Here is a 24,179-nt window from a genome sequence, read left to right as displayed (position 1 = left end):
TAATAATAAGAACTTTATTTATGTAGCACTTAGCTCAAAATAATAATGAACTAAAGTAAAAGGTGTGAAATTCAGTTCAATTTTAAGCAACAAATTATAACAATAATACATACAAAATATTATAAAATTATAAATATATTTTTTTTATTATGTCATAGTATGTCTTGTCTATGGGCACATTCACCTTAAAGCAGCACCCAATTATGTAATATCTTGACTGACGGATAAAGACTTTTGGATTTAAAGAGTCATAGTGATGATTAATCTAAATTAAAACTAAAAAGGTGGAAAACAAACAGAAGCAATGGAATAATAAGAAAAACAATCAAATGTATTGGATTTTTTCATAATTCTATGTTTTTTTTACGTATTAAGGCTTTTCTGGAAGAAAGAAAGAAAGAAAGAAAGAAAGGAAGAAAGAAAAAGAAAGAAAGAAAAAAAAGAAAGAAAGTGTAGCCTGTGTGTCTAATAAAGGTTCTTAAGGGACAAAAAAAAGAAAAGGTTTGTCTACGTAAATCCATTCCCCTTACCGATTGGCTCTTAGAAACGTCTGTCACGTTTGCGTTTCCGGTGTGATCTGTTGCTAAGCTACACCCCCTATGCTCTCTGTCCGTCCCGTAAACAGAAGCTAGCTAGATGCTAAGTTTCAATGTCTGGTGATATACAGGGTTTCGAGTGGTTTGTAGTCTTTAAAACCACTCGTTTGGAGCCATGGCAGCTATAAAGGACGGAGAGTACACGGCCACCATCTACAAACTGGTGAGAATAGTGTCTGAGCTGAGGTTAGCTGCCTAGCGAAGTTAACTGTAACCAAACTGCGCTCAGATATGTGATGTTTTGGTGCTTCTTGCTTATTGAAACACACACACAACAGATAAGACTTTTCCGGGATTTAGTTTGAACTGCATGTATATTCGGCGTCGATATAACACAAAAAAAATCAAGTCGTTTTATAGTCATTTAGACTGTTGTCGTAAATTGGTCAGTTTCTGCATTTGTCAGTCAAGTCAGTGTAACGTAATCGAATCATGAGAGTTTACTCCGTTACACGTCACATGAACACGATGTTGTGTGAATGAGATCTGATCCAGTTTCCCACATATCTTCATCTTAGCTGCATATCAACAGGGATCTGATGTCAGGAGCGTTTACATTTCAGTGCTAACGATTTACAATTGAGGGGAATTCAATGATCTGACCATTCTCTTATGTCTTCTAGATTAAAGATGGGCATTATTTAGATGCAATTCACATCCTAAACGGCCAGCTTCAAAAACATACCAAGGTAAGTGTGGGGTTATATTTTTTACTTGTAAAATTGACTGTACAACACAATACAATACAATTGTGACTGACAAACATCCACAAAACAACTGCAGCACTTATTAGAGCTAATACCTCTGCCAAGGTCCATCAGTTCCCTTAAATTCAATTTCACACATTCATAGAAATCAGTCCTCCAAATGTGCCTGTTTTTTTAACTCAAGATCCGTAAATTAATCTCTGGGAAATCAATGAAAATGTCAAAAACTGCCCTTGATAGCAAGATTTAGAAATGTCCTGGATCCACCAATGCATTCTTCCCTGACCTGTACCGGATCCTTCCACCTTGTTTTGTGGTAATTCATCACATGTTTTTTTGTTGATTTTGCATACAACAAACAACCGAACAATGGTGAAAAAATAAAATCTTCGGCAGAGGTATATATTTACAACAATAAAAGAGCTGCTCAGTTGCATTGAGCGATACAACTGTGACTTTTAGTTAGACAATCAAATTTGGCTTGTACCAGCTTCTTTAATGTGTTTTTTTCCCCCAGTTTTTCTGCCATCTTCAGGATTAATCAGTAATCTATAAAGGATAATATAGTTGTAATGCCACTTTGGTGACCATAATACAAAGACACTACGTTGAGCCTCCAGGATATTTGTTATAACGGTGTACTTTCAGACAAATGCTAAATCAAATAATCAAGAAAATAACAGTCAATCAATCACAAAGGAATATCAATTGCTTATTTGTTCAAACAACCACTTATTTGTGCTGATTTATATATAATTATGAAAGGTTTTAGTGCTATGACAACAGCATACCTCCTGGTTTATAGTCAATACTTTATGAACGCTGGTGTATCTCTCTCTTGCTTTACGTTGTAGTCCAGGGCAGCTCTGTCTCTGCTGGGCTACTGCTACTATCACATCCAGGAATTCATCAACGCTGCCGAGTGCTATGAGCAGCTCACGCAGCTGCACCCAGAGGTGGAGGACTACAAAGTGTACTACGCCCAGTCCCTCTACAAAGCTGGTGCTTATCCTGAGGCGAATAAGGCTTCCTTCCTACTGGACAACACCAACAGTCACACCAAGGTACAACACACACACTTTCTTTTTTTTCTTGGATAGTTTGAGGAAGTGGAGACATGTTAACTATCTATATATCCAGTCTGTGGTTTGTCCAAGTTGTCTAATCACTGTTTCAGATTAACAGTACAAGGACAACTCAAACTTATTTAAATTGAAATCTTTAAATTTGTTTCCCTCATCACCGCTCAAAAGCAAACAAAGCAAACAAATTCACATTTTTCATAATTCTTTCAAGGCCAGAAAAGTACAACCAATAAAAAAAAAACTATCAAGCTGTTATTTATAATCAGGAAGTCAAAATAGCCTATAGTCGGAATTCAATTAATTTGGTAAAAATGATCAAATCGAATATATATATTGTACAATGTCCACAGAAGACGTGAGGCTTTGTTGTGAGAAGAGGTCAGGGACATTGTTTATTGATGAGAGCTTGAATCAGAGTCAAAAGTAGTCCCTTCTTAATTTTTCTGCCCCAGAGTCAAACCAGCGCTTGGGCTCATGTCATGTCCCTGTTTTACCTTCAATTCATCCCTTTATCCTCACTCTGTCTTTCTCTCTATCTTGACCACTCCCTCTCTCTCTGGCATAGATGGTCAAGCTTCAAGCATCCATCAAATATTGTGAGGAGGATTATTCTGCTTCCAAGGTGACGATTTCGCACACAACATCTGTTAATACATGCATACATACAGTATATACCAATAGAAATTGAGGCAGGTTCATTGCTACCTGCAGCCAAACACACACTGATAGCACAACTTAATGCAACTGTGTGTGTGTGTGTGTGTTTTTGTGTCTGTGTGCCCAGTCCCTGTTGGAGCAGCTGCCCCAGGACGACCCAGACTGCATCCACAATATAGGCTGTTTGCTTTACCAAGATGGAAAGTACGAGGATGCCTGCAAGAAGATCATGTCTGCGCTGCAAGTTGTGGGATACGTGCCAGGTAGTTTTCCAAAGACACACATGAATACACACACATTTACTCACACCATCAGTGTCTTAATTCAGGAGCTGCATCCTTCAGGGATCGGTCTAGCTGATGTAGCCTTCATCCTTCATCAACTGCATAGGCCGTGGCAGCTGAAAGAAATAGGATGGTCTGATGTTATTATTGCATATCCAGCTTTGGTAATTCGGTTGATTCAAAAAGAAATATTTTTTATGTAACGTTGGCTGTTGGGTTAAGCTTTCAGTTCTTCGGATACTTTCACCTCGCTGGCTGCCGCCAATTCCTCTTTGGGAAGGATCCACCCTGTGGAGCCTCAGTTGCTCGGGGGTGGAAGGACACATTTGTCGGCCGCACTTGGAGATGCCTTCATATTAAGACAGTCTGGTCGCGCCACTAAAACGCAAGAGTCTTCAAATGCAGCCTCCAAAGGATGCGGCCCCCGAATTGAGACGCAGCTACCAACTCCTGCTGCAGAAAATTAAGTACCTGAACGATAAATTAGTTGACAGATGATATCAGCTGATATGAGTCTTTCACAGAAATATCAGTATCTGCATTTATGTTGGCTGATATGGAAATGTGTGTTGTGAAATATGTTCGCCCAACATGCTGGACTCCATCTGATTCAACACATTTATTTTGGTCTCATCTGACCAAAGAACCAGGGGCCAACATTTATCAGGCCTCTTTTCAAAGCGAAGATCAACCTCGTAGTTTTGTTCAGTTTTGTGAGGAAACTTAGTTTTTAAACAAAATACGTTACTCCTGGTATTTCTTATTTTCTTTTGATTCTTGTCTGTTTGTGTTAATACACCAACAAGATTGCTACCTAATTACATTTTTACTGTCTGCAATGACTGCGGAGGGGATTACACTTTATTCAATTTGAATTGAAGCTGTTATTATGTCACATATTTAGGAAATTGTTAATCAAGGTTTCTTTGTCCGTCTTCTTTTGCTCTCCCTCAGCGCTGTCCTACAACATCGCTCTCTGTTTTTACAGCCTGAAGAACTATGCTCAGGCCCTCAAATACATAGGAGAGATCATAGAACGAGGCATGAGGGAACATCCAGGTAGTAACACACTTACAGGGGCGCTGCCATTATCTCATCCGTTAACGCCTTAGATCAACCACATCAGTCTGTTTTGTTCACAGTATTTAATCATCTTATAACAGTCCTGGTTTGTCTGTGCACCAGAGCTGAGTGTTGGGATGACGACTGAAGGCATCGATGTCCACAGCGTGGGCAACACCCTGGTGCTGCAACAGACGGCTCTGATCGAAGCCTTCAACCTCAAAGCCGCCATCGAATATCAGCTGAAGAACTGTAAGAACCTCAGTCAGTGGCACTTAGAAAACAGACAGATGAAGGGAGAGATGAGTAAGAGGTTTAACAGACCGAGCTTCGAACCAGGAAGATATTTTAAATAATAATTATAATATTATATGGAATTTGTTGTTGTGTATCTGGCCACACTGTGGTGTTATGATGAAACGAATCAGTCAAGTGGTCTTATTTGGCTGAAAACAGAATCCTGGTCATACAAGCTTATTCAGTAAGATCAGGCGCCTCTGACCGTTAATTTTTCTTTTCTTTTTTCTGTGCTATAAAAAGTAAAAACAAGCACCTTTGCATTTAAATAACCAGTCATACAGATCTGGAAAGAAGATAGAACCACAGGGAGCTACATCATGATACATTGATGTTACTTATTACAACTGTTTTCAGGAACGTGTTTACCTCCATGGAGACAAGCTAACATTTTTGTTGCGCTGCCAAGCTTCACAACAACATTAATCATAACCGGAAAAAGGGGCTTCAAAGGCAGAGTTCTCCTTTCTACAACACCAGCAGCATGTCTGCACATAGATAAGACAGGAAGGTAAAAGTGCAAGAGGCCATCTGAGCCCAGGTTATAGGGATGGTCCATCTGTAAATAAGGATGAATCTATGACAGCTCCCAAAAGCAAAGCCAAATCGTCTCTAATACACAATTATTACCCAATTATTATAATACAAAAAATCACATTTTCTACTTAACTTTATATCAACTGTGTTATATTTCAACCATAACCCTGTATGTAAGTTAATATGTATTTTTTTTAATTCACTGCTTTAAACTCTGTAATCAGTCTCCATCGTTTTAATCTTTTAACACTATGGAGCAGAGAGATCAAACAATAAATCAACAAACTGGAAAACAATAAATGTCACAAGATGAAGGAGACTCACTGGTCAAAACTCAAGAAAACACAACGACACACAATGCAAATCCAACACTTTTGTTTGTCTGCAAGAAAGCTCCACAGAGCTGATCGTTGACTTGCTTCATAATCATTGTTAATCTTCTGTTCTGCTTTCTCCTCTGTTTTGTTGTCATGTCGATTGGAGCAGTGAAAAGAGCTCAGGAGTCTCTGACAGACATGCCCCCCAGAGCCGAGGAGGTAACTCTCACCTGTGTGTGTGGGTGCTTGCATGTGTGTGTCTGTATCTGATAAGAGAAACTCACAGATAATTAGAATAGAAACATAGGTGTGTAAAGACTTAAATGACGGTCATTATGATCGTCGGTCATGGGTCCAGTCTGCCACAGAGTTATAGTTATGTATTTTAACTTGGGAGAAGGTGTGCAACTAGCGCCTCCTAGTGAAATTAAATTATGCATCCGTCCTGTGAGTATGGGGATGGAAACATAAGGACCCACAAATAAAATGAATGAATGATTTCTCTTCTAACCTACTCACTTTTCATACATGAAATACGAGTGTTTGCCTCTGTTTTTACAAAGTTTTAGAGTCCATATAAAACCTGCTCCTTTTTAAAAAATGTCCCCTTTTTCTAATTGTGTATTGTTAACACTTAGAGTTTAGTATTTTTTTAAAAGGCATGAATAATAGTGTATCACATATTATTTATGTGTGTTTGTGTGTGTTTTGTCAGGAGCTGGACCCAGTGACGCTCCACAACCAGGCTCTGGTGAACATGGACACGAAGCCATCAGAGGGTTTCGAGAAGTTGGCCTTCCTGCTGCAGCAGCCCTCCTTCCCCCCCGTCACCTTCGGAAACCTGCTGCTGCTCTACTGCAAACACGAGGTACACAGCAGGTGGCACTGTATCTGGAAGGTGCATGTGTGGCTTCCCGGAGACTGTTTTATCTCTGTGTTAAGCCCTTTTAAAAGAATCTTAAATACATGGCATGGCCTTCAATCCTATATCCCTGTTCAGACTTTAATTGAAAGTGATTCAGTTGTTTTCATGGTGCTAAATCATAACATATTATCTCAACGCTCTTAACATAGTGAGGTTAAGACTTTGGGATAGTGGAGAGAAAAAAGGCGTCGTTAGAGAGGATGTGGGCATTGTTGTGTTACACATCAAGCTAGGAAAGGTGGCATAACAAGGGATCTTATTGAGGCAATATGGAGCGATTTCACACCCTAAAAAAAGTCAGAACCAAGATCAAAGTCTTTGTCACATTGTTGACATGTGATCAAGTTAGTTTTGGTTACTCATTGTAATTCAGGCAACACTCTAATTAAAATGTTCTGTTTTGTATGACGATATAATTATAGTAATACTAACAGCATCATCATCTTCAGGAGCATTACACAACACTATAGTTCCAATGAACTTTGTCGTCGACAAACGTATCATCGGTTGTTTTTTAACTTTTAAATCACCCTTTATTTTTTTCTTCTGCGCATAATGATGCACACAGACAGTTAAACATATACAGTATGTTGTTCATGTTTTTACTTTTCTTTACCTAGATAAAAGTATTTGAAAACTGCTTTACCAACAAATCCACATAGTAACCTTCAAACCAGGTCTGTAATACTGAAGGTTGATAGTAAAAGTCTTTTTGACAGTGAATTATCATGGCTTTCCTTCTTCAAACACACAGCCCCCTCTCTACCGCAAATAGCGTCCACACAAGGATTACCACTGTGTTTTTCAAGATTTGGACTTGTAGTGTGAATCTTAGGGGTCTGAGCTGAAAACACTCAGAGTGCTGTGGGTCTTAATGTTTCTGCTGGATTCAATCGGTTTCCCTCCCTCAGTACTTTGACCTGGCGGCTGACGTCCTGGCAGAGAACGCCCATCTCACCTACAAGTTCCTGTCCCCGGTGAGTTCCTGCCCCCCCCCCCCCCCCCCCCCCTAAAAAACTCCTGCGTCATTTAACAGTTGGTTTATTTATTAAAACAACACAATCATCGCTAGAATTAGAGAGACCAGAAAACATGCTGTTTGTGCAGTTCACAAAGTAAATATTCTACAAACTATATATATATAATCCTACATGTGTCACGCCCTCCACATAATGATCTATATACATTTTTACAATCTCTGTAAACAAAGAACTTTGCACTATACTATCATAAAATGCAATGTTGGAATGTTTGAAAGCCGAAGTTTATTTTAGTTTTAACAGTTTCCTGGTCTGATTTTGGGTAATTTTACATCTACACACTGCCAGAATTTCCTCTCCCTTATAATCATGAGAGTTTCCCAGCGACTGATCCACATGAAAGCTGACATGTTTTTGTCCTTTTTTTAGTACATGTACGAGTTCCTTGATGCCTTGTTAACCTGCCAGACAGCACCAGAGGAGGTAACGTAAAGATATTAACAACAATTACATTAAAGCTGTGTTATTCAATACTTTTAATAATGTTAGTGTTTTTACAACAAATCCAGCTCACTGCAGCTTTAACTTAAGATTTCGATTGAGACATTTTGTTTTCAAATCTAAATGTTTTTTCTTGGATTTATTTATGAGATTGCTTAGGTGTGTTATTTTTTATTCATTCATTAAAATCAGAAATCACCATTTTCACATTTTTGTTGACATTATTTGTCTGTTTCCTTCACAGGCGTTTAGGAAGTTTGACGAGATGAACGCCAAACTGACCGAGCAGCTGCGGAAATTGGCCAAGCAGGTTGTTTACTTTCTTCCTCCTCTTTCACTCTGAGCATTTTTAGTACTTTCTTTACATCTTTTTTATTTCTTATGTATTGCACTGTACCTAAATTTATGTTTCAATGGTATTCATTTAATTCTGAAGTATTTAATTATCAAAAATATGTCATGTGCAGAAACAGCTTTATCTTTTCAGTTAATCAGTTCACGACAACAATAATAAGACCAATTTTACTGTTACTGATTATATTGTTTTGTTTTTATTCTCTAAGGTGCAGGAAGCCCGGCTGGCTCGAGATGAGGAAGCACAGAAGAAAGCTCTGGCCGACTGCGAACTGATGCAGGAAAAGTGAGAGGGATAAACTCACACACACACACACACACACACTAAACAAAATGCAATGTGTCCATGGAAATATGGAAAGAAACACCCATGGTCTTTACATATTATTCTCACTGTTAAATCAGCACTGTGCAACTTTTTCACCTTGATACAAATAGGTTTGATAGTTCACTGACTTGGAATAGGGAGAATGGAGCTGCTTTCACTCCCACTTCTTAACTTAACATCTAATCTTGATGTTTGCTTCTTTGGTGAGCGGGTACGATCTCCTGCTGCAATTGAATAACTGACTGAAAAGACTGGAAAAAAATTGATAAAAAAAGTTTTGTTTGTCATTCCCTGCATCTATCTTTGTTTTCTACTGCAACTGTCCACCTGATTTTTTTCCTGCTCTGTCGTTACTGTCTGATTGGTGGCGTCTCATCTCAGGTACATCGTGGTCCTGATGGCTCAGGCCAAGATCTACTGGAACCGGGAGAACTTCCAGATGGTGGAGAAGATTTTCCACAAGTCAGTGGAAGTTTGTAATGAGGAAGACACTTGGAAGCTGAACGTGGCCCACGTGCTCTTCATGCAGAACAAGTACAAGGACGCCATCGGCTTCTATGAGCCCATCGTCAAGAAGCACTATGATAATGTGAGTGCTTTCTGGATGCATGATCACAAAGAAGTAAATAAATGTGTTTGGAGAGGCTTAGGAGAGTCGTTCACCTGTCGGCACCACAGGCAGTCAGAGGTTGGGCTGAAATGTTGACTGTGTGACTCTCTGTGCAGGTGGAGCAGTGTAACATTCAGGAGTGTCCCTGCAAGTGCAAACCTTCGGTAAAAAACAGAGACCAAACAGCTCTGTTGAGTGTCTTCACATCTGTTTGGATCATTGTTCGCTCTTGCAGTGTTTTGTGGGTTTTGTTTTTGTTTGTTTTTTCTATGCAGTGGTGCTTCTGACATTTCTGGCAACGGCTCCTCTGGCTCCTAGACCCTTACTGTTCCTCATTTCTCTTCACCTCCTGAATTATTTAGACTTCTTGAGATGATTCTAGGGTGTATGAGGGTATATTTGTGAGCACAGTCCATTATAAGACTTTGCATCCTAAAAGAGACATATGAATCTTTCTAAGTGTTTCTTTTCTGTGTTGGGTTAAGCAGGTCTTTTTATTCCAGCGCAGTCAGTGGCCGGAGGCATTATGTTTTAGGGCTTTCCATCTTTCTCTCCATCAATCCGTCCCATTCTTGTGAATGGGATAGCTCAACAATGCCTTAAAACATTCTCAAACATTGACTTGGACTCAAGGATGAACTGATTAGAATTCAGTTGTCAAAGATCAAGGTCACTGTGACCTCACTAAGAGCATTTTTGGCCTTGTCAATGCGGTATCTCAGGAATGGCAGGAGCGATCCTTTCACATTTGGCAAAAACATTCACTTGGACTCAATGCTTAATTGATTTGCCTTTGATAGCCAAAGGTCAATGTTACGGTGGCCTCACAAAGTATTTGAGTTTTTCTTGAACGTTACTTTTAAAGATCAGCTTGAGGAAATGTCTTCAAATTTGGTCCAAATATTCACATGGACTCAAAGATTAAAAGATTAAGGATATTTTTCGGTTGAAGGTAAAAAAGATCAAGGTCACATGACATCCTGTTGTTATAATAGTGATATGTCAGGAATAACCTAAAGGAATGACTTAATAGAGCTTGGTGGTCAAAGGTCAGATGTCTAGTTTGCAGTGAACTTCCAAAACACTTTTTTGGCCTCTTAATTTGGACTAAAAAATGAACTGATTAGATTTTGGTACATGGATGTCAAAGGTGACAGTGACCACTCATTTCTGTTAATGGGATATATCTAGAATGCCCATTGGGAATTTCATTACATCTAGCACGATTCACTTAGACTATGAATGAACTGATTTGATTTTGTTGGTAATAGGTCAAACAGCAAGGTCACGGTGGCTTCACAAAACAGTGCCTTGAGGTAATTTCTTCAAATTTTGATTGGTTGTCCCTTTGACACAGAGATGATCTGATTTAATTTCAGTGGTCAAAGTTAAAGGTCATGGTAAACCTATAGGAAAAGAAAAAACGTGGGGGCATTAGAGCGACCGGAGAATCAACCAAGTGTTTCAGACAGAGGCTGAAAGTGAAAAGTTATGTGTTTTCTGAACATTGGAGCATGTCAACTAATAACCCATAATATTACTCCCTTATATTCAATCTGTATGTAACCTAGATTTAACCAAGGTTTCCAAATGTTCTGGTGCCGACAGGAAATGTTCAGTAAAGTAAACAAAAAATTGGTGGCGTGAGCTCCAAAGTTATTTACAGTTTAACTGTGTGTGTGTGTGTGTGTGTGTGTGTGTGTGTGTGTGTGTGTGTGTGTGTGTGTGTGTGTGTGTGTGTGTGTGTGTGTGTGTGTGTGTGTGTGTGTGTGTGTGTGTGTGTGTGTGTGTGTGTGTGTGTGTGTGTGTGTGTGTTTTCGTGCGCCGATGTAGATCCTGAACGTGAGCGCTGTGGTCTTGGCCAACCTGTGTGTGTCCTACATTATGACGAGCCAGAATGAAGAGGTACTGTACAAAGAGGTTAACACAACAATGCTGTCCTTTCCCTGTTAGTGTGTTTACAACACTGTAACATACAAAGAGAGGGTTCTCTGTAAAGGTTACGTTTACACAGATGTATAAGTATGCAAGTACAATTTTGCGGTTACTTGTATTTACTTTACTAATTAACATTCTTTGTTGAGGTGAACGGTATAAACTAGTTTCTCTTGTTTCCTCATCATGTCGTCCTGGTATGACAGGCTGAAGAATTGATGAGGAAGATTGAGAAAGAGGAGGAGCAGATTTCCTATGACGACCCTGACAAGAAGGTTTTCCACCTCTGCATCGTAAACCTGGTTATTGGGTGAGTTCTTGTATTGATAATTATGTGTTGGTCAAGGAAAACCTACCATAAAAAAATGTACAAATGTCAGAGAGCGCAACATGAGAGTGATTCCTCCCCCAGGATGGACAGAACTGCAATATATGGTAATGGTAAATGGTTTTGTATTTATATAGCGCTTTTCTAGTCTTGATGACCACTCAAAGCGCTCTATAGGATAGTTTTACATTCACCCATTCACACAACCATTCATATAGTACATCTATTCGCAGAACTTAGTTATTCTATGGGGGGCCATTCATATATACTGAGTGTAACAGGGCACATCAACAAAATAACAATATTCACCACATTGATGATAGTGTGTAACATAAATGGAGAAGTGAATCAAAAATTTTTGTACAAAACAAAATGTCTTACAAGGATGAATAGAGCAGTAATGACAATATTGTAATGATAGAGGTATTTCCAATAATAAAGGTAAATGTGAGTAGGCATATGTATATCTAAGCAATCTAGTTGAAATCATAATCCACAATCAACTGCCATCACGATCCACAATGTGGCTGAGGCCGTAATAATTAATCTGCAAACGATAAAGTACAAGGGCTCCAGGGACATTCAGACCTTCACATTCTAACCACTTGGTTCTACACATTGAACCTTTCAGTTAACTCCTCCTTCTGTCTTTTGTCAAATTCCTGATCCTGCCTTGTTTTCCCTTTACAGTTTGAGTTTCACCCATTATTCCCCTTAGTTTATTTTCTTTATTTTCAATAAATTCTGCTGCTTTTTTAATTCATTCACCTCGCTGCTGCACTTGGGACCACCTGCTAAACGATTCCTGGCAGACTGAGGTTTTTGAGGTCAAAAGTTAATCTCAAAGCCTAATACTCCAAGTTATTTTTATACTGTGGGTAACAGATTAAATTTAAATCCACTTCAGTCTGAAACCTGTTGGAGGTAGATGATTATTAAAAAGAGAGGTTTTTGGACTGTGTCGCAGTTTTATACTGAAATTGTGTTTCTCTTTCAGGACGCTGTACTGTGCCAAGGGAAACTACGACTTTGGCATCTCTCGTGTTATCAAGAGCCTGGAACCGTACAATAAGAAGGTCAGCCTTTTTTTTATGAGTTTTAAATTTTAGTTCGATTCATGCAAGATAATTTGTGTGGGTTTTATTTTTCAAAGGCAGTGGTGCGGTATGTTTCACAGGCTGATTTATGCATAGATATTAAATACAACTTTGAGGAATCAGTTCAGAGTCACAATTGAAAGACAAATATGACTCGGTGTCAGTTACCATCTGCAGGAACTCTCTTGCTGAGTTCTCCTCTGAGGTTCAGAGGCGCCTTTGATCTGGTCCAGTCTCAACAACAGACTGTGGCTGCAGCTGAGTCCACTGAAGGTGCAGCTGAGAACACAAGCCGTCATCCTGCGTGTCTCCCTCTCCTCATCACAATAAGCGCCACCACAGAGTCACACTCACAGTGCAAGCAGAGAGCAGCTCTGGAATGTGAAGTCTGGCGAGAAAAGCAGCCACGCCAACTTTTCCCAACCTGGCCATTGTGTCTGAATTCTGGTTTTCTTTCAAATGCACTTTTTAAAACTTTGAGGCTTAGAAAGACAAAGAGCGTTTGATGAGTTGAAGAGTTGTTTTATCATTATTTATACTATGACAAATCTTTGTGAGTCTAAAATTAGTGTTTATGTTTGTTTGTGTGTAGCTGGGGACAGACACATGGTTCTACGCCAAGCGTTGTTTCCTGTCTCTGGTGGAGAACATGTCCAAACACATGGTCATGCTGAGGGATGCTGTTGTAGAGGAGTGTATTCAATTCCTGGAGCACTGCGAGGGTGAGCAGCATGCACACACACACACACACACACACACACACACACACACACACACACACACACACACACACACACACACACAAACATACGTTCGAGCCATATGCACACAAACAGGCTACATTTCTTAACAAAAGAGAGTCCATGTTGTCCACCGAGTCCTGAATAACATTTTATATTGTGTGAAGCAAATGTAGATCTCAGAGACCTCACTTGTGTTTCTACATCTTGTGTGTGAATGGACAGATGATGCATCTTGTGATTTTCTAATTTGGAACAATGATGAACTCAGTGGCCCCTTATGGATGTAACTGTTTATAGTGAACTTAACTGAAGAGGCAGAAGTAAAATGCTTAATATAATATATAAGACTAAAAAGGGTTAGTAGACACTTTAAATCAGAGACTGTAATTGAAAAGGAGCGATTTGACGGCTCCCCAAAAGTGAGGCCAAAGTGTCTCAATTGCCCCCTGGTGGCTGGCTGCTGTTTAGTTCGTAAACCCTCCCTCCCCCATGTTATCAGATGGGATATGAATCACATAATTTTCATCTCAAAGATGGTTTCTGTCATATTAGGTAGTTCTGTCAGACAACTCACGTTTGATCATGTAATATATTTATTACAACAGATTTAGTGTTTGGCGTCTAGGCTCCAACTTAATCACTCCCCCATATGATTACACAGGAATGATGGGAGTGATGAGCAAATACTTGTAACCCCCCGTTGGAGCCTACAGGTGGATGCTGGGGTGGTGGAGGGACTGAAGCAACAGGTAGCAATACTGCAGCAGCAGTGCGAGCAAGAGGGGTTGATGGGAAATGTCTCTCTGGTTAAATAGACCACCTGATAAGGTGGGTGTGTATTATAGATGGTTGTGGAGATTGAGGTATGTCACATGATGTATGTCACGTGATTGGCGCAGCGCATCTCGAGTTGCCTGCCAGAACTAGCTCGCAGGCATCGCCATATTTCTGTCAGACAACTCACGTTTGATCATGTTATATATTTAGTACAACAGATTTAGTGTTTGGCGTCTAGGCTCCAACTTAATCACTCCCCCATATGAGTACACAGCAATGATGGGATTGATGAGCAAATACTTGTAACCCCCCAAAACTGCACATAGTCGGAGCCTGACGTACGGATCGGTATGTGCTATGTGTGCGCCATTCACTGCTGCGGTGTGGCCATTCTCCGTAGGGGCATTAGCCTGCAGGAGAATATGCTAACTAGTGAACCTGTTATGTGAGCCATTCACCGCCACGGTGTGGCCATTCTCCCTAGGCGCATTGCCTGCAGGAGAATATGCTACCTAGTGAACTGTTATGTGTGCCATTCACTGCCGCGGTGTGGTCATTCGCTGTAGCCAAATTGTCTGCGGGGGAATATACTACCTGGTGAGGTTCCCTATACGGGAATATAGTGAACTTGGCACATGGCAACATATGCACCGGAATTTCACCTTTAAGCCCAGCAAACCACCTGAGATGCAATAAAATAATCAGTCTGCAAAGCACATACAAATTATTCATTCACATGTTTTGTTTGTATCGCCAATATTCAAAACATGATTCGTTTCATCGGGCTTAACAAATGCGACATCCTGTCCTTAACCCTCGACAAGAGTAAGGAAAAACTACCAAAAACCCCCATAAACAGGGGAAAAGGTAGAAACCTCAGAGAGAGCCACATGTGAGGGATCCCTCTCCCAGGATGGACAGGAACAGATGTATGCCACGACAAGGTTGCAATGAATCCCTTGGCATCGTTCGCATTGTATAGTCACCATTTGAGGGGATGGAGGCACCCCGAAACATGCCTGTGACTACCCCGGACGCGGAGACGTGATGGATCCCGAGATCTGACATGCAACAAAGGATTTATGCAGCGGAGATTACATATAAAACATCATGGCTGCATATGATGTTTGAGAGTCAATATTCCTTCTTGTGGTGTCCAACATAGCATGAGTAGCATTGATGATGGAGTGTTGCAGTCATTGCGGTGCAACATCTTAGTGAGTGCGGGGACAGCATCCAGGTGTTAGGCCTCAGCTCTGGCAGGGATGGCGAAGCTTTGAGGAGATCTCTTCATGCATTTTCGACCATTGTTGGTAGGCAAGGGTGTCGTTAGATGGGTTGAAGAGGGATGCAAGCGTTTGATCATAGATGAGAAAGAACAGAAAGCAGTATTATTCTTAGCAATGATAATTCAGAAGTCTCGACAAGATCTATCTTGGTTGGACAGATGGTGGATGAGTGCTGTGGCTGATTGTGGCAAGTGAAGTATGTCACCTGATATATGTCACATGATTTATGTCACCTGATGTATGGCACATGACTGAAGCAGCGCAGCTCGAGCTGCCTGCCAGAACTAGCTCGCTGGCTTCGCTCCATTTCAGACAACTCACGTTCGATTATTTATCTTATTTATTATGATATTTATTATTCACAGTAGAACATGTTTGTGTTTGGCGTCTAGGCTCCAACTTAATCACTCCCCATATGCTAACACAGGAATGATGGGAGTGATGAGCTAATACTGAAACCCCCCAACACTGCACAGATTTGGAGCCTGACGGATGAATCGGTATCTGTTATGTGTGCGCCATTCAACGCCGCGGTGTGGCCATTCTCCATAGGTGCATGCCTGCCGGTAAATATGCTACCGAGTGAGCCTGTTATGTGTTCCAGGCCACTGCGGTGTGGCTATTCTCCATAGGCGCATGCCTGCTGGAGAATATGCTACCTAATGAGCCTGTTATGTGTTCCACGCCACTGCGGTGTGGCTATTCTCTATAGGCGCATGCCTGCTGGAGAATATGCTACCTAGTGAGCCTGTTATGTGTTCCACGCCACTGCGGTGTGGCTATTCTCCATAGGCGCATGCCTGCTGGAGAATATGCTACCTAGTGAGCCTGTTATGTGTTCCACGCCACTGCGGTGTGGCCATTCTCCATAGGCGCATGCCTGCTGGAGAATATGCTACCTAGTGAGCCTGTTATGTGTTCCACGCCACTGCGGTGTGGCTATTCTCCATAGGCGCATGCCTGCTGGAGAATATGCTACCTAGTGAGCCTGTTATGTGTTCCACGCCACTGCAGTGTGGCTACTCTCCATAGGCGCATGCCTGCTGGAGAATATGCTACCCAGTTAGCCTGTTATGTGTTCCATGCCACTGCGGTGTGGCTATTCTCCATAGGCGCATGCCTACTGGAGAATATGCTACCTAATGAGCCTGTTATGTGTTCCACGCCACTGCGGTGTGGCTATTCTCCATAGGCGCATGCCTGCTGGAGAATATGCTACCTAGTGAGCCTGTTATGTGTTCCACGCCACTGCGGTGTGGCTATTCTCCATAGGCGCATGCCTGCTGGAGAATATGCTACCTAGTGAGCCTGTTATGTGTTCCACGCCACTGCGGTGTGGCTATTCTCCATAGGCGCATGCCTGCTGGAGAATATGCTACCTAGTGAGCCTGTTATGTGTGCCGCGCCACTGCAGTGTAGCTAATCTCCATGGCGCATGCCTGCAGGAGAATATGCTACTTGTGAAACTGTGATGCGCACCATGCACCCCCGTGGTGTGGTCATTCGCTGTAGGCACATTGTCGCGGGAGACTATATAATGCCTGGTGGGATTCCACACAAACTGCCCTGGCTGTAGGAGAATATATTGTGAACTTGGCACATTGTAGCCTATACCCCAGAATTTAACAAACCCACTGAAATGCAACAATTAAATTTTTTCCCTCTGCCACAACAACTAGGGCTGCACAATTAATCGAATTGCATGATCATCAGCGATATTGACATTTAAAATGCGTGCTTTGCTACATATCCAATCAAGCGCTTTTTCGACTAACATTCGCTAAACACCAGAGGGAGAACAAGATGGGAGTTGTCATGAACGCAACCTGCAGCGATAGCCAGAACAAGCGTTTTGTCTGCAGCCAGTTCCGGTATTTCTTAGAAGAGTAGAGACAGAAAGTAGCCAGTCACGGTGTCGTGTGAAAGGTAAATCAATTATCAGGAGCAGAAGGCGAGAAGCTAGTCCTTCGAAAAGGATCATCATCCGTTGTTTCGTAATTTTGGATTTTAGGGCAAGTGATGATAACCAAGAACAAATCATGCCAGAGTGCGTTTACAGTTGTGTTTGCGCCGCATAGCAATACAACTACCTTGTTTAACCACCTGAAAAAATCACGTGACAAGCGATTGTTACGCTTATTGAGAGACGGAAGCAACAGAAGAGGAGACGGAGGTGGTCTGTACGTCCACTAAATCAGTCGAGGCAGAGGACGGGAGAGTACGCGTCTCTTGTTCGACCTCTGAGGGATGTTGACGAGGAAATGCACTTTGTGTATTTCCGCATGTCAGCTGGGAGATTCGACGACCTTCTTCGTCGTGTGGAGCCACACATACGGCACCAGAACACACACATGATGCCGGTTGATGCCGCCCAGAGACTAGCTGTGGCGCTACGACTGTTAGCCTCTGGTGGAAACCACCAGGCTGTAGCGGCGCGCTACAAACTGGCATCCTGCACGGTGTCCCGCATTATGTCCGAGGTGTGCAAGGCGTTGTGGAAAGCACTGCAGCCAGATTACCTGCCCTGTCCTTCAGCCAGCCAGTGGACATCGGTAGCAGCAGACTTTTGGCGGCTCTGGAACTTCCCGAACTGCGTTGGCAGCCTCGTTGGGAAGCATGTCACGATCAAGGCACCACCTCATGCCGGGAGTGACTGCTTTAATTAAAAAGGTAGTAACTCTATTGTTCTGATGGCAACCTGCGATGCCAGGTATCGCTTCACGATGGTGGACGTCGGAGGATATGGACGGGAGAGCGACGGCGGCGTTTTCAAAGCAAGTGCATTTCGGTCACAGCTTGTGAACAACAAATTGAACTTGCCGCCATCAGCGTTTCTTCCCGGGACCAGGACCGATGCCCCACACATGATTGTTGCGGATGCTGCCTTCCCCCTGCATAACCACATCATGCGTCCATTTCCAGGTATGTCACAATCCATAATAATAGACTGCATTACACGTTGCATATGAATTTGACAGACGTTGTATCTAGAGTTCCTGCCATACATGGCTGGGGATGTGGTCAAGGCATGTGTAGTTCTCCATAATTACCTGGCCTACACAGATGAGGGGACCACACCTGAGAGCCGCTACATCCCGCCCAGGTACTCAGATACAGACTCGGGGGGAACTGTACATCCTGGTGAGTGGCACAGAGTGGTGGCTGGCGACACCAATCTGTCACAGGCAGCTCCGATGTCAAGGGCCCGTTCTTCCAGAGCTGCTATGGGTGTGAGGAACAACCTTATGGAGTTCTTTCTGACGCCTGAGGGAGCGGTCCCATGGCAAAATGACATAGAGTCGCGGGGCACACTTGGTCCCCGACCTTGACCTTATCGTAATTGATATGCTGAAATTGTACATTGTAAATAAAAAACCGCAACTGTCTAAAAACCTGTTTGGTGTGTTATTTTGTCCTTACTTTGAATACAAACATGGTGCAAAACATAAACCATTACATTTTACAAAGTGCAAAGAAGTCTGCATAAAATCAGACATGAATCTCACATATCAGCTTGGCTGGCTCCTGGCCTTTTGTCTATGTATAGGCTAATCAGACATGGCTCCTGGCTATAGTGTTCCTCAGAGCTGGAGTTATTTGGACATGATAGTTGGCTTTTGTCCACAGCCTCCAATAGGTATGTGTGCAGACAAGTGTATTTGCATCCTTTTGTCTTTGTATAGACATGGCTCCTGGCTATAGTGTTCCTCAAAGCTGGAGTTATTTGGACATGATAGTTGGCTTTTGTCCACAGCCACCAATAGGTATGTGTGCAGACAAGTGTATTTGCATCCTTTTGTCTATGTATAGGCTAATCAGACATGGCTCCTGGCTATAGTGTTCCTCAGAGCTGGAGTTATTTGGACATGATAGTTGGCTTTTGTCCACAGCCACCAATAAGTATGTGTGCAGACAAGTGTATTTGCATCCTTTTGTCTATGTATAGGCTAATCAGACATGGCTCCTGGCTATAGTGTTTCTCAGAGCTGGAGTTATTTGGACATGATAGTTGGCTTTTGTCCACAGCCACCAATAGGTATGTGTGCAGACAAGTGTATTTGCATCCATACGAACCTGGCCAAAGCCCTGTTCAAGCCTTGATCCGCATATTCTTTCCTACTTTCAGCCCTGTCAGTAACTATTTAGAAAGTGTAAAGAAGCCGCATAATGTCTTTGCATAAGGTCAGCCCTGTTGCTCATACTGCAGGCTGTATGGACAACTATAGATGTGAGAAATGAATTGATGCTGTATTGTATTTAGCCATGTAAATAGACAAAATCCACAACTGTTTAATTTAGGGTTTTTATTAAAAACAAATGTATATAAAAACAATACCAAACCAAATAAGTAATAGAACAAGTTGCAAATAAGTGATATAAAAAGGTGCAAAATAAGTACAAAAAACAAGCAAGGTGCAAATAAGTACAAAAAACAAGCAAGGTGCAAATAAGTGAAATAAAAAGAAGGTGCAAAATAAGTACAAATAACAAACCAGGTGCAAATAAGTGATATAAAAACCAAGGATCAGAATAGGTTATAAAAAAACAAGGTGCAAAACACAAACTATAAACTGTACTAACTATTTCAGAAATTTACAGAAACATTCTCGTGCAGTACTTCTTTTCCTGCTGGGCTGGTTGATGTACAATAGGAAATATATCTGAAGCGTGATTGGCTCTACATCTTCTTTGTCCAGTGTCCTGGTCATAAAAAGCATGGATTTAGACCAGCAATCTAGTGCGTCTAATGAGTCAGGTTGCGCGGAATTAAAGGCCTTGCACAATTCCTGCCTGTTCTCGTTGAGCGTAGAGAGCACTTCGGTGACAGTGCACTCGTTTTGCTCCGTCTGTCTTCTCCTCTTTGTCGCGCGAGATGGCAGTACCGTGGAGGATGTCGGGGGGGTGCCAGCAAAAGATGAGAGGCCTCAGGTGCTGAGGTGGCGGACTCGGAGGAGACTGCAGGTGATGAGGTAGCGGACTCGGAGGAGGCCGCAGGTGTTGAGGTGGCGGACTCGGAGGAAACCGCAGGTGATGAGGTAGCGGACTCGGAGGAGACCGCAGGTGCTGAGGTGGCGAACTCGGAGGAGACAACAGTGGAGGATGGCTCCGTCTGAATAATAATAAAAGAACAGGAAGTTGCTCTGTTAGAAATATACAAATTGCGTTTGGCTACAATGATGAAAGTGAAATAACTGCATACATTACATCAAGAATGTAAGCACTTTAAGAAAAGACAGTTGCTCTATGTTATCAATATGAAAATACATTTGACTACAATGATTTTAGTTAGATTACTGCAATCAGTACATCAACAATATAAGCACTCAAAGATCTTTGTTCGGTGTATTTTGGGGTTCATGAACAAACCCTGACCAAGCACTGCTAGTGTGCCAACTCGCACACAAACAGTGTGTTCTTTTAGCAATTGCAAAACATCAATGCAGGCTCATTTGTCCAGCATTTCTCCCGTATTCCAATTTGCAAAATGGTGAAGCCTACAACGACATCGGCAGTGAACTCGAGCACAACGAGGCTGTTAAAAAATAAGTATTTACCTTGTGTACGTAGTTCGACGTGGTCTCACGATGCTTAATGTGTGGCGACAGCCACGACATAAACGTTAAGAAGAAAGGGACCGTCTGCCCCCCTGCATCGCCACTGCTGCCTTTTGTGGTCTTCTTTAAACGGACAAATTTGTCCCGAATCCTCCTCCATGTCTTTATGCACTCTGGCACATCTACACCGACCGCTGCCGAAATCTCTTTCCACGAGTTCACAGTCATCTGTGCGTCTTTGTAGGCACTCGTAGATGGGTTGTACAGGTTCTAGTACCTCCGGACCTCTTCGACTAGGCGCTCTTCCATGCTGTTGTTCATAATCGAATCGTGGTTGTGTTTAAGTTTCAAAGGGGCAGTGTTCATATAAAGGAATCAAAACAGGAAGTCCGGAAATGTGAGAATCCGGAAATGACGTTGGGCGGAAATTATGTTTTTAGCGCACCAATCACAGCCAAGGGCTATCCGTGGGCTCTCCGCCATTTCAACGTGTAGTTAGAAAAAGGAGAGCTGCACGAAAAGCTCTCCGAGGAGCCGCGGAGAGGCACGGAGAGGGCGTTCCACGTTGGAGAAGGCGGTCCTATCTGTCCGTGTCCGTCAAAACGGAGAAGCATACATTGGCCTTGACGCTGCCACCAGCGTTTGTTCGGCCTCGCGGAGCCGCCTTCAGTCAAGAAGTAGTTGAAACTAACTCGTGCCTCAGACCAGATGAATTAAACGCTTCGGGTGCGCAGCTCTTCCAGGATGTGGTGCGCGCTGAGAGGCCCGTGGGAGTCGTGGCGCAGACGCTTGACGTCCGATTCACACGTAGTGAATCTTGAAGGACCGAGCCGAAATTCCGGAAATAAAGCGAACTTTTTCGGAGGAAGAATCACTCGGATTGAGAGAGACAACGACCCACGGAGGAACAACGGTCACTTGGTCAACGGCTGAGACGCTGAAGCAACAGGTAGCAATACTGCAGCAGCAGTGCGAGCAAGAGGGGTTGATGGGAAATGTCTCTCTGGTTAAATAGACCCCCTGATAAGGTGGGTGTGTATTATAGATGGTTGTGGAGATTGAGGTATGTCACATGATGTATGTCACGAGATGTATGTCACGTGATTGGCGCAGCGCATCTCGAGTTGCCTGCCAGAACTAGCTCGCAGGCGTCGCCATATTCCTTATCACACTCAGACTGGAGCTCCAGATAACGTCATCAATGCAAGAGGGTGTATTGCAGTATACGCTCCATTTAGCTTCAGTTCTGAAGAACAGGAGGACATTGAGAGGCATCATCCATCTTTATTTACACTCTATGATCACAACGCAGATTATTTTGCCCGTTCTTGAACTCTTGGAAGTGGAACCCTTTAGATTTCAATGATACTATGATCACACTCTGCCAATACCTCTAAGCTTGTATGGATCAGTCCGTCCAGCTCATTCATAGCGTGGGTTTTATAAACACTGCAGCATCTAGGAAGCAGTAAGGAGTCTTTAGATGTTTGGTCATGTTCAGTTTGAACTGATAATTCTCGCTTTTTACTTGTTTTTCTCGTCTCTAGTCTTCGGGAAGGAAGTGCCGGCTATCATCGAGCAGCCTCTGGAGAAGATTCACATTCACATCGGCAAGAACACCGTCACCTACGAGGCTCGACTGCTCAAGGCGCTGATCTATGATGTTATTGGCTGGAACAAGTGACATCATCACACAGTGTCAGCCCGAGATGGTATTTTGTCAATAAAGTCGACTCAAGGTTAATTAACCTGAAACCAGAGACAATCAACACTACACACCTCAGGGAAGCGTCTTTAATGAAGTGAGGGGGTGAGTTGAAGCAGAAGAGCTAAGAGAACAGACGTTAGGAGGTCTGGTTCAGTGATCTCAGCTCTTATAGTAATAGTAATACTCGCTGTGCAGAGTATGATGAGCTTCTTTTATTAGCGCTGTTTATTCTACTCAACATTAAATACATAAACACTTTGTTTAAAGTTCACCTTCATACATTCATGATTCATGCATATATCCTCTTTGGTGAGCGTGTTTTCCATACTATTCATAACATTATTATCAATAACAAAAAATGTATTTAAGGACAATAAAGATTGTCATGTTTGTAAGAAGTGCCCTGCAATTTTTTCCTGTGAAATAATTAATGTGTTTATTCACAGCTGTAGCAGTTATCATAAACAGGGATGTTCCATTGAGCCTTTTAATATTGTTAACTGAATGTTTATTTTCTTAAGAATTGTTACAGAAATGTCAGAATCACCATATTGTCTGTAAAGGCCTCAGTATTCCAGTCCAATGGGAAAACGGCATTCCTAGACCCCCTGATCCCATATTCTGTTACCCTCTGACATCCTGATCACTGAGCTCCTTACCCCGCACCTTCCCACTGTGTCTGTTTGTAACACTTTGAAAACCATCAGTCGGACACCGGCCCTCTTTATACAATGACAGCAAACTACCAACCAGGAGACAACCACGGTTGTTTGTCACTAGGGTTGCAAAATTCCAGGAATATTCAAAGTTGGAAACTTTCCATGGGAATTAACGGGAATAAACTCAAAATTTTGTGGTAATTTATACTTACTGTATTTACCTTGTCATATACAGACATAAATATAAACATTTTGTTAAGTCATAAGCAGACATGCATGCAGCAATTTGAATACAAAAATTTTAAATTGCTGCTTAAATGTTTGACTTTGTGAGTTGAACTTTAATGGATTCTTTCATTGAACAACAAAAAACATCAATGTTGAATAAAATAATTGTATTCCCTATGACGTCCTATGTATGTGTGGACATACATGCAATCCTACTCTCACTGCTTTAAATATTAGCCTACTGTAAACTTGGTAATAAAATGAACATGGCTTCAGTGTTACAAGTAATCAATATGCTAGGTGATGACAAAGACGTTAAAAAAGAACAGAAAGTCAAAGTTCTACGTTTCTGGCACCCAGGGTCCAGCTGAGCTTGCCTGGTGTTGTCTTCAGCTACACTTAAGTTCTAGGCTAACTTTTGCAAAAAAGTGTCAAAATTTCCAAAATTGCCGAGTATTACTTCCCATGGAAAAACATGATGACCACATGAGCACCTGCTTAATCACCACTTTCCTCAGACATAATTTTTTACATTAATTACATTCTTAGCTGTTGGAAGGAATGAGCAGATGGATAATTAAACTTCTTGTTCATTATAAGCATATAATACAACATGGAAA

At 42.0% G+C, this 24,179-nt stretch overlaps 1 protein-coding gene across 2 annotated transcripts; it reads left to right on the top strand.

The window, feature by feature from the left end:
• Positions 1-584: 584 nt before the first annotated feature.
• ift70 (intraflagellar transport 70) lies at positions 585-23,824 on the top strand. Of its 2 annotated transcripts, none has more exons than XM_062407622.1 (19): positions 585-759; positions 1,220-1,285; positions 2,158-2,367; positions 2,954-3,010; positions 3,173-3,308; positions 4,284-4,388; positions 4,515-4,643; positions 5,712-5,761; positions 6,258-6,410; positions 7,379-7,444; positions 7,877-7,930; positions 8,193-8,258; positions 8,512-8,588; positions 9,012-9,219; positions 11,074-11,145; positions 11,382-11,485; positions 12,501-12,579; positions 13,193-13,322; positions 22,512-23,824. In XM_062407622.1, the coding sequence occupies exons 1-19, from the start codon at positions 712-714 to the stop codon at positions 22,646-22,648; spliced, it is 1,947 nt and encodes a 648-aa protein (XP_062263606.1). In that variant the 5' UTR covers positions 585-711; the 3' UTR covers positions 22,649-23,824. The 2 variants fall into 2 exon arrangements, with proteins under 2 accessions (XP_062263606.1, XP_062263605.1); XM_062407621.1 differs by having other exon boundaries at positions 5,709-5,761.
• The last annotated feature ends 355 nt before the right edge of the window (positions 23,825-24,179 follow it).

The sequence above is a fragment of the Platichthys flesus genome, chromosome 16 (assembly GCF_949316205.1).
Source record: "Platichthys flesus chromosome 16, fPlaFle2.1, whole genome shotgun sequence".
Classification (NCBI taxonomy): domain Eukaryota; kingdom Metazoa; phylum Chordata; class Actinopteri; order Pleuronectiformes; family Pleuronectidae; genus Platichthys; species Platichthys flesus.
Note: the sequence above shows the minus strand (reverse complement) of the source record. Positions and strands in the feature narration are given on the sequence as shown.

Bases quoted from the DNA above. Each gene is read 5' to 3' on its own strand.
- ift70 (XM_062407621.1), top strand. From the start codon at position 712: ATGGCAGCTATAAAGGACGGAGAGTACACGGCCACCATCTACAAACTG. The intron at 11,146-11,381 runs GTACTGTACAAA...CTGGTATGACAG, and splicing joins TGACGAGCCAGAATGAAGAG to GCTGAAGAATTGATGAGGAA. The intron at 11,486-12,500 runs GTGAGTTCTTGT...TTTCTCTTTCAG, and splicing joins ATCGTAAACCTGGTTATTGG to GACGCTGTACTGTGCCAAGG.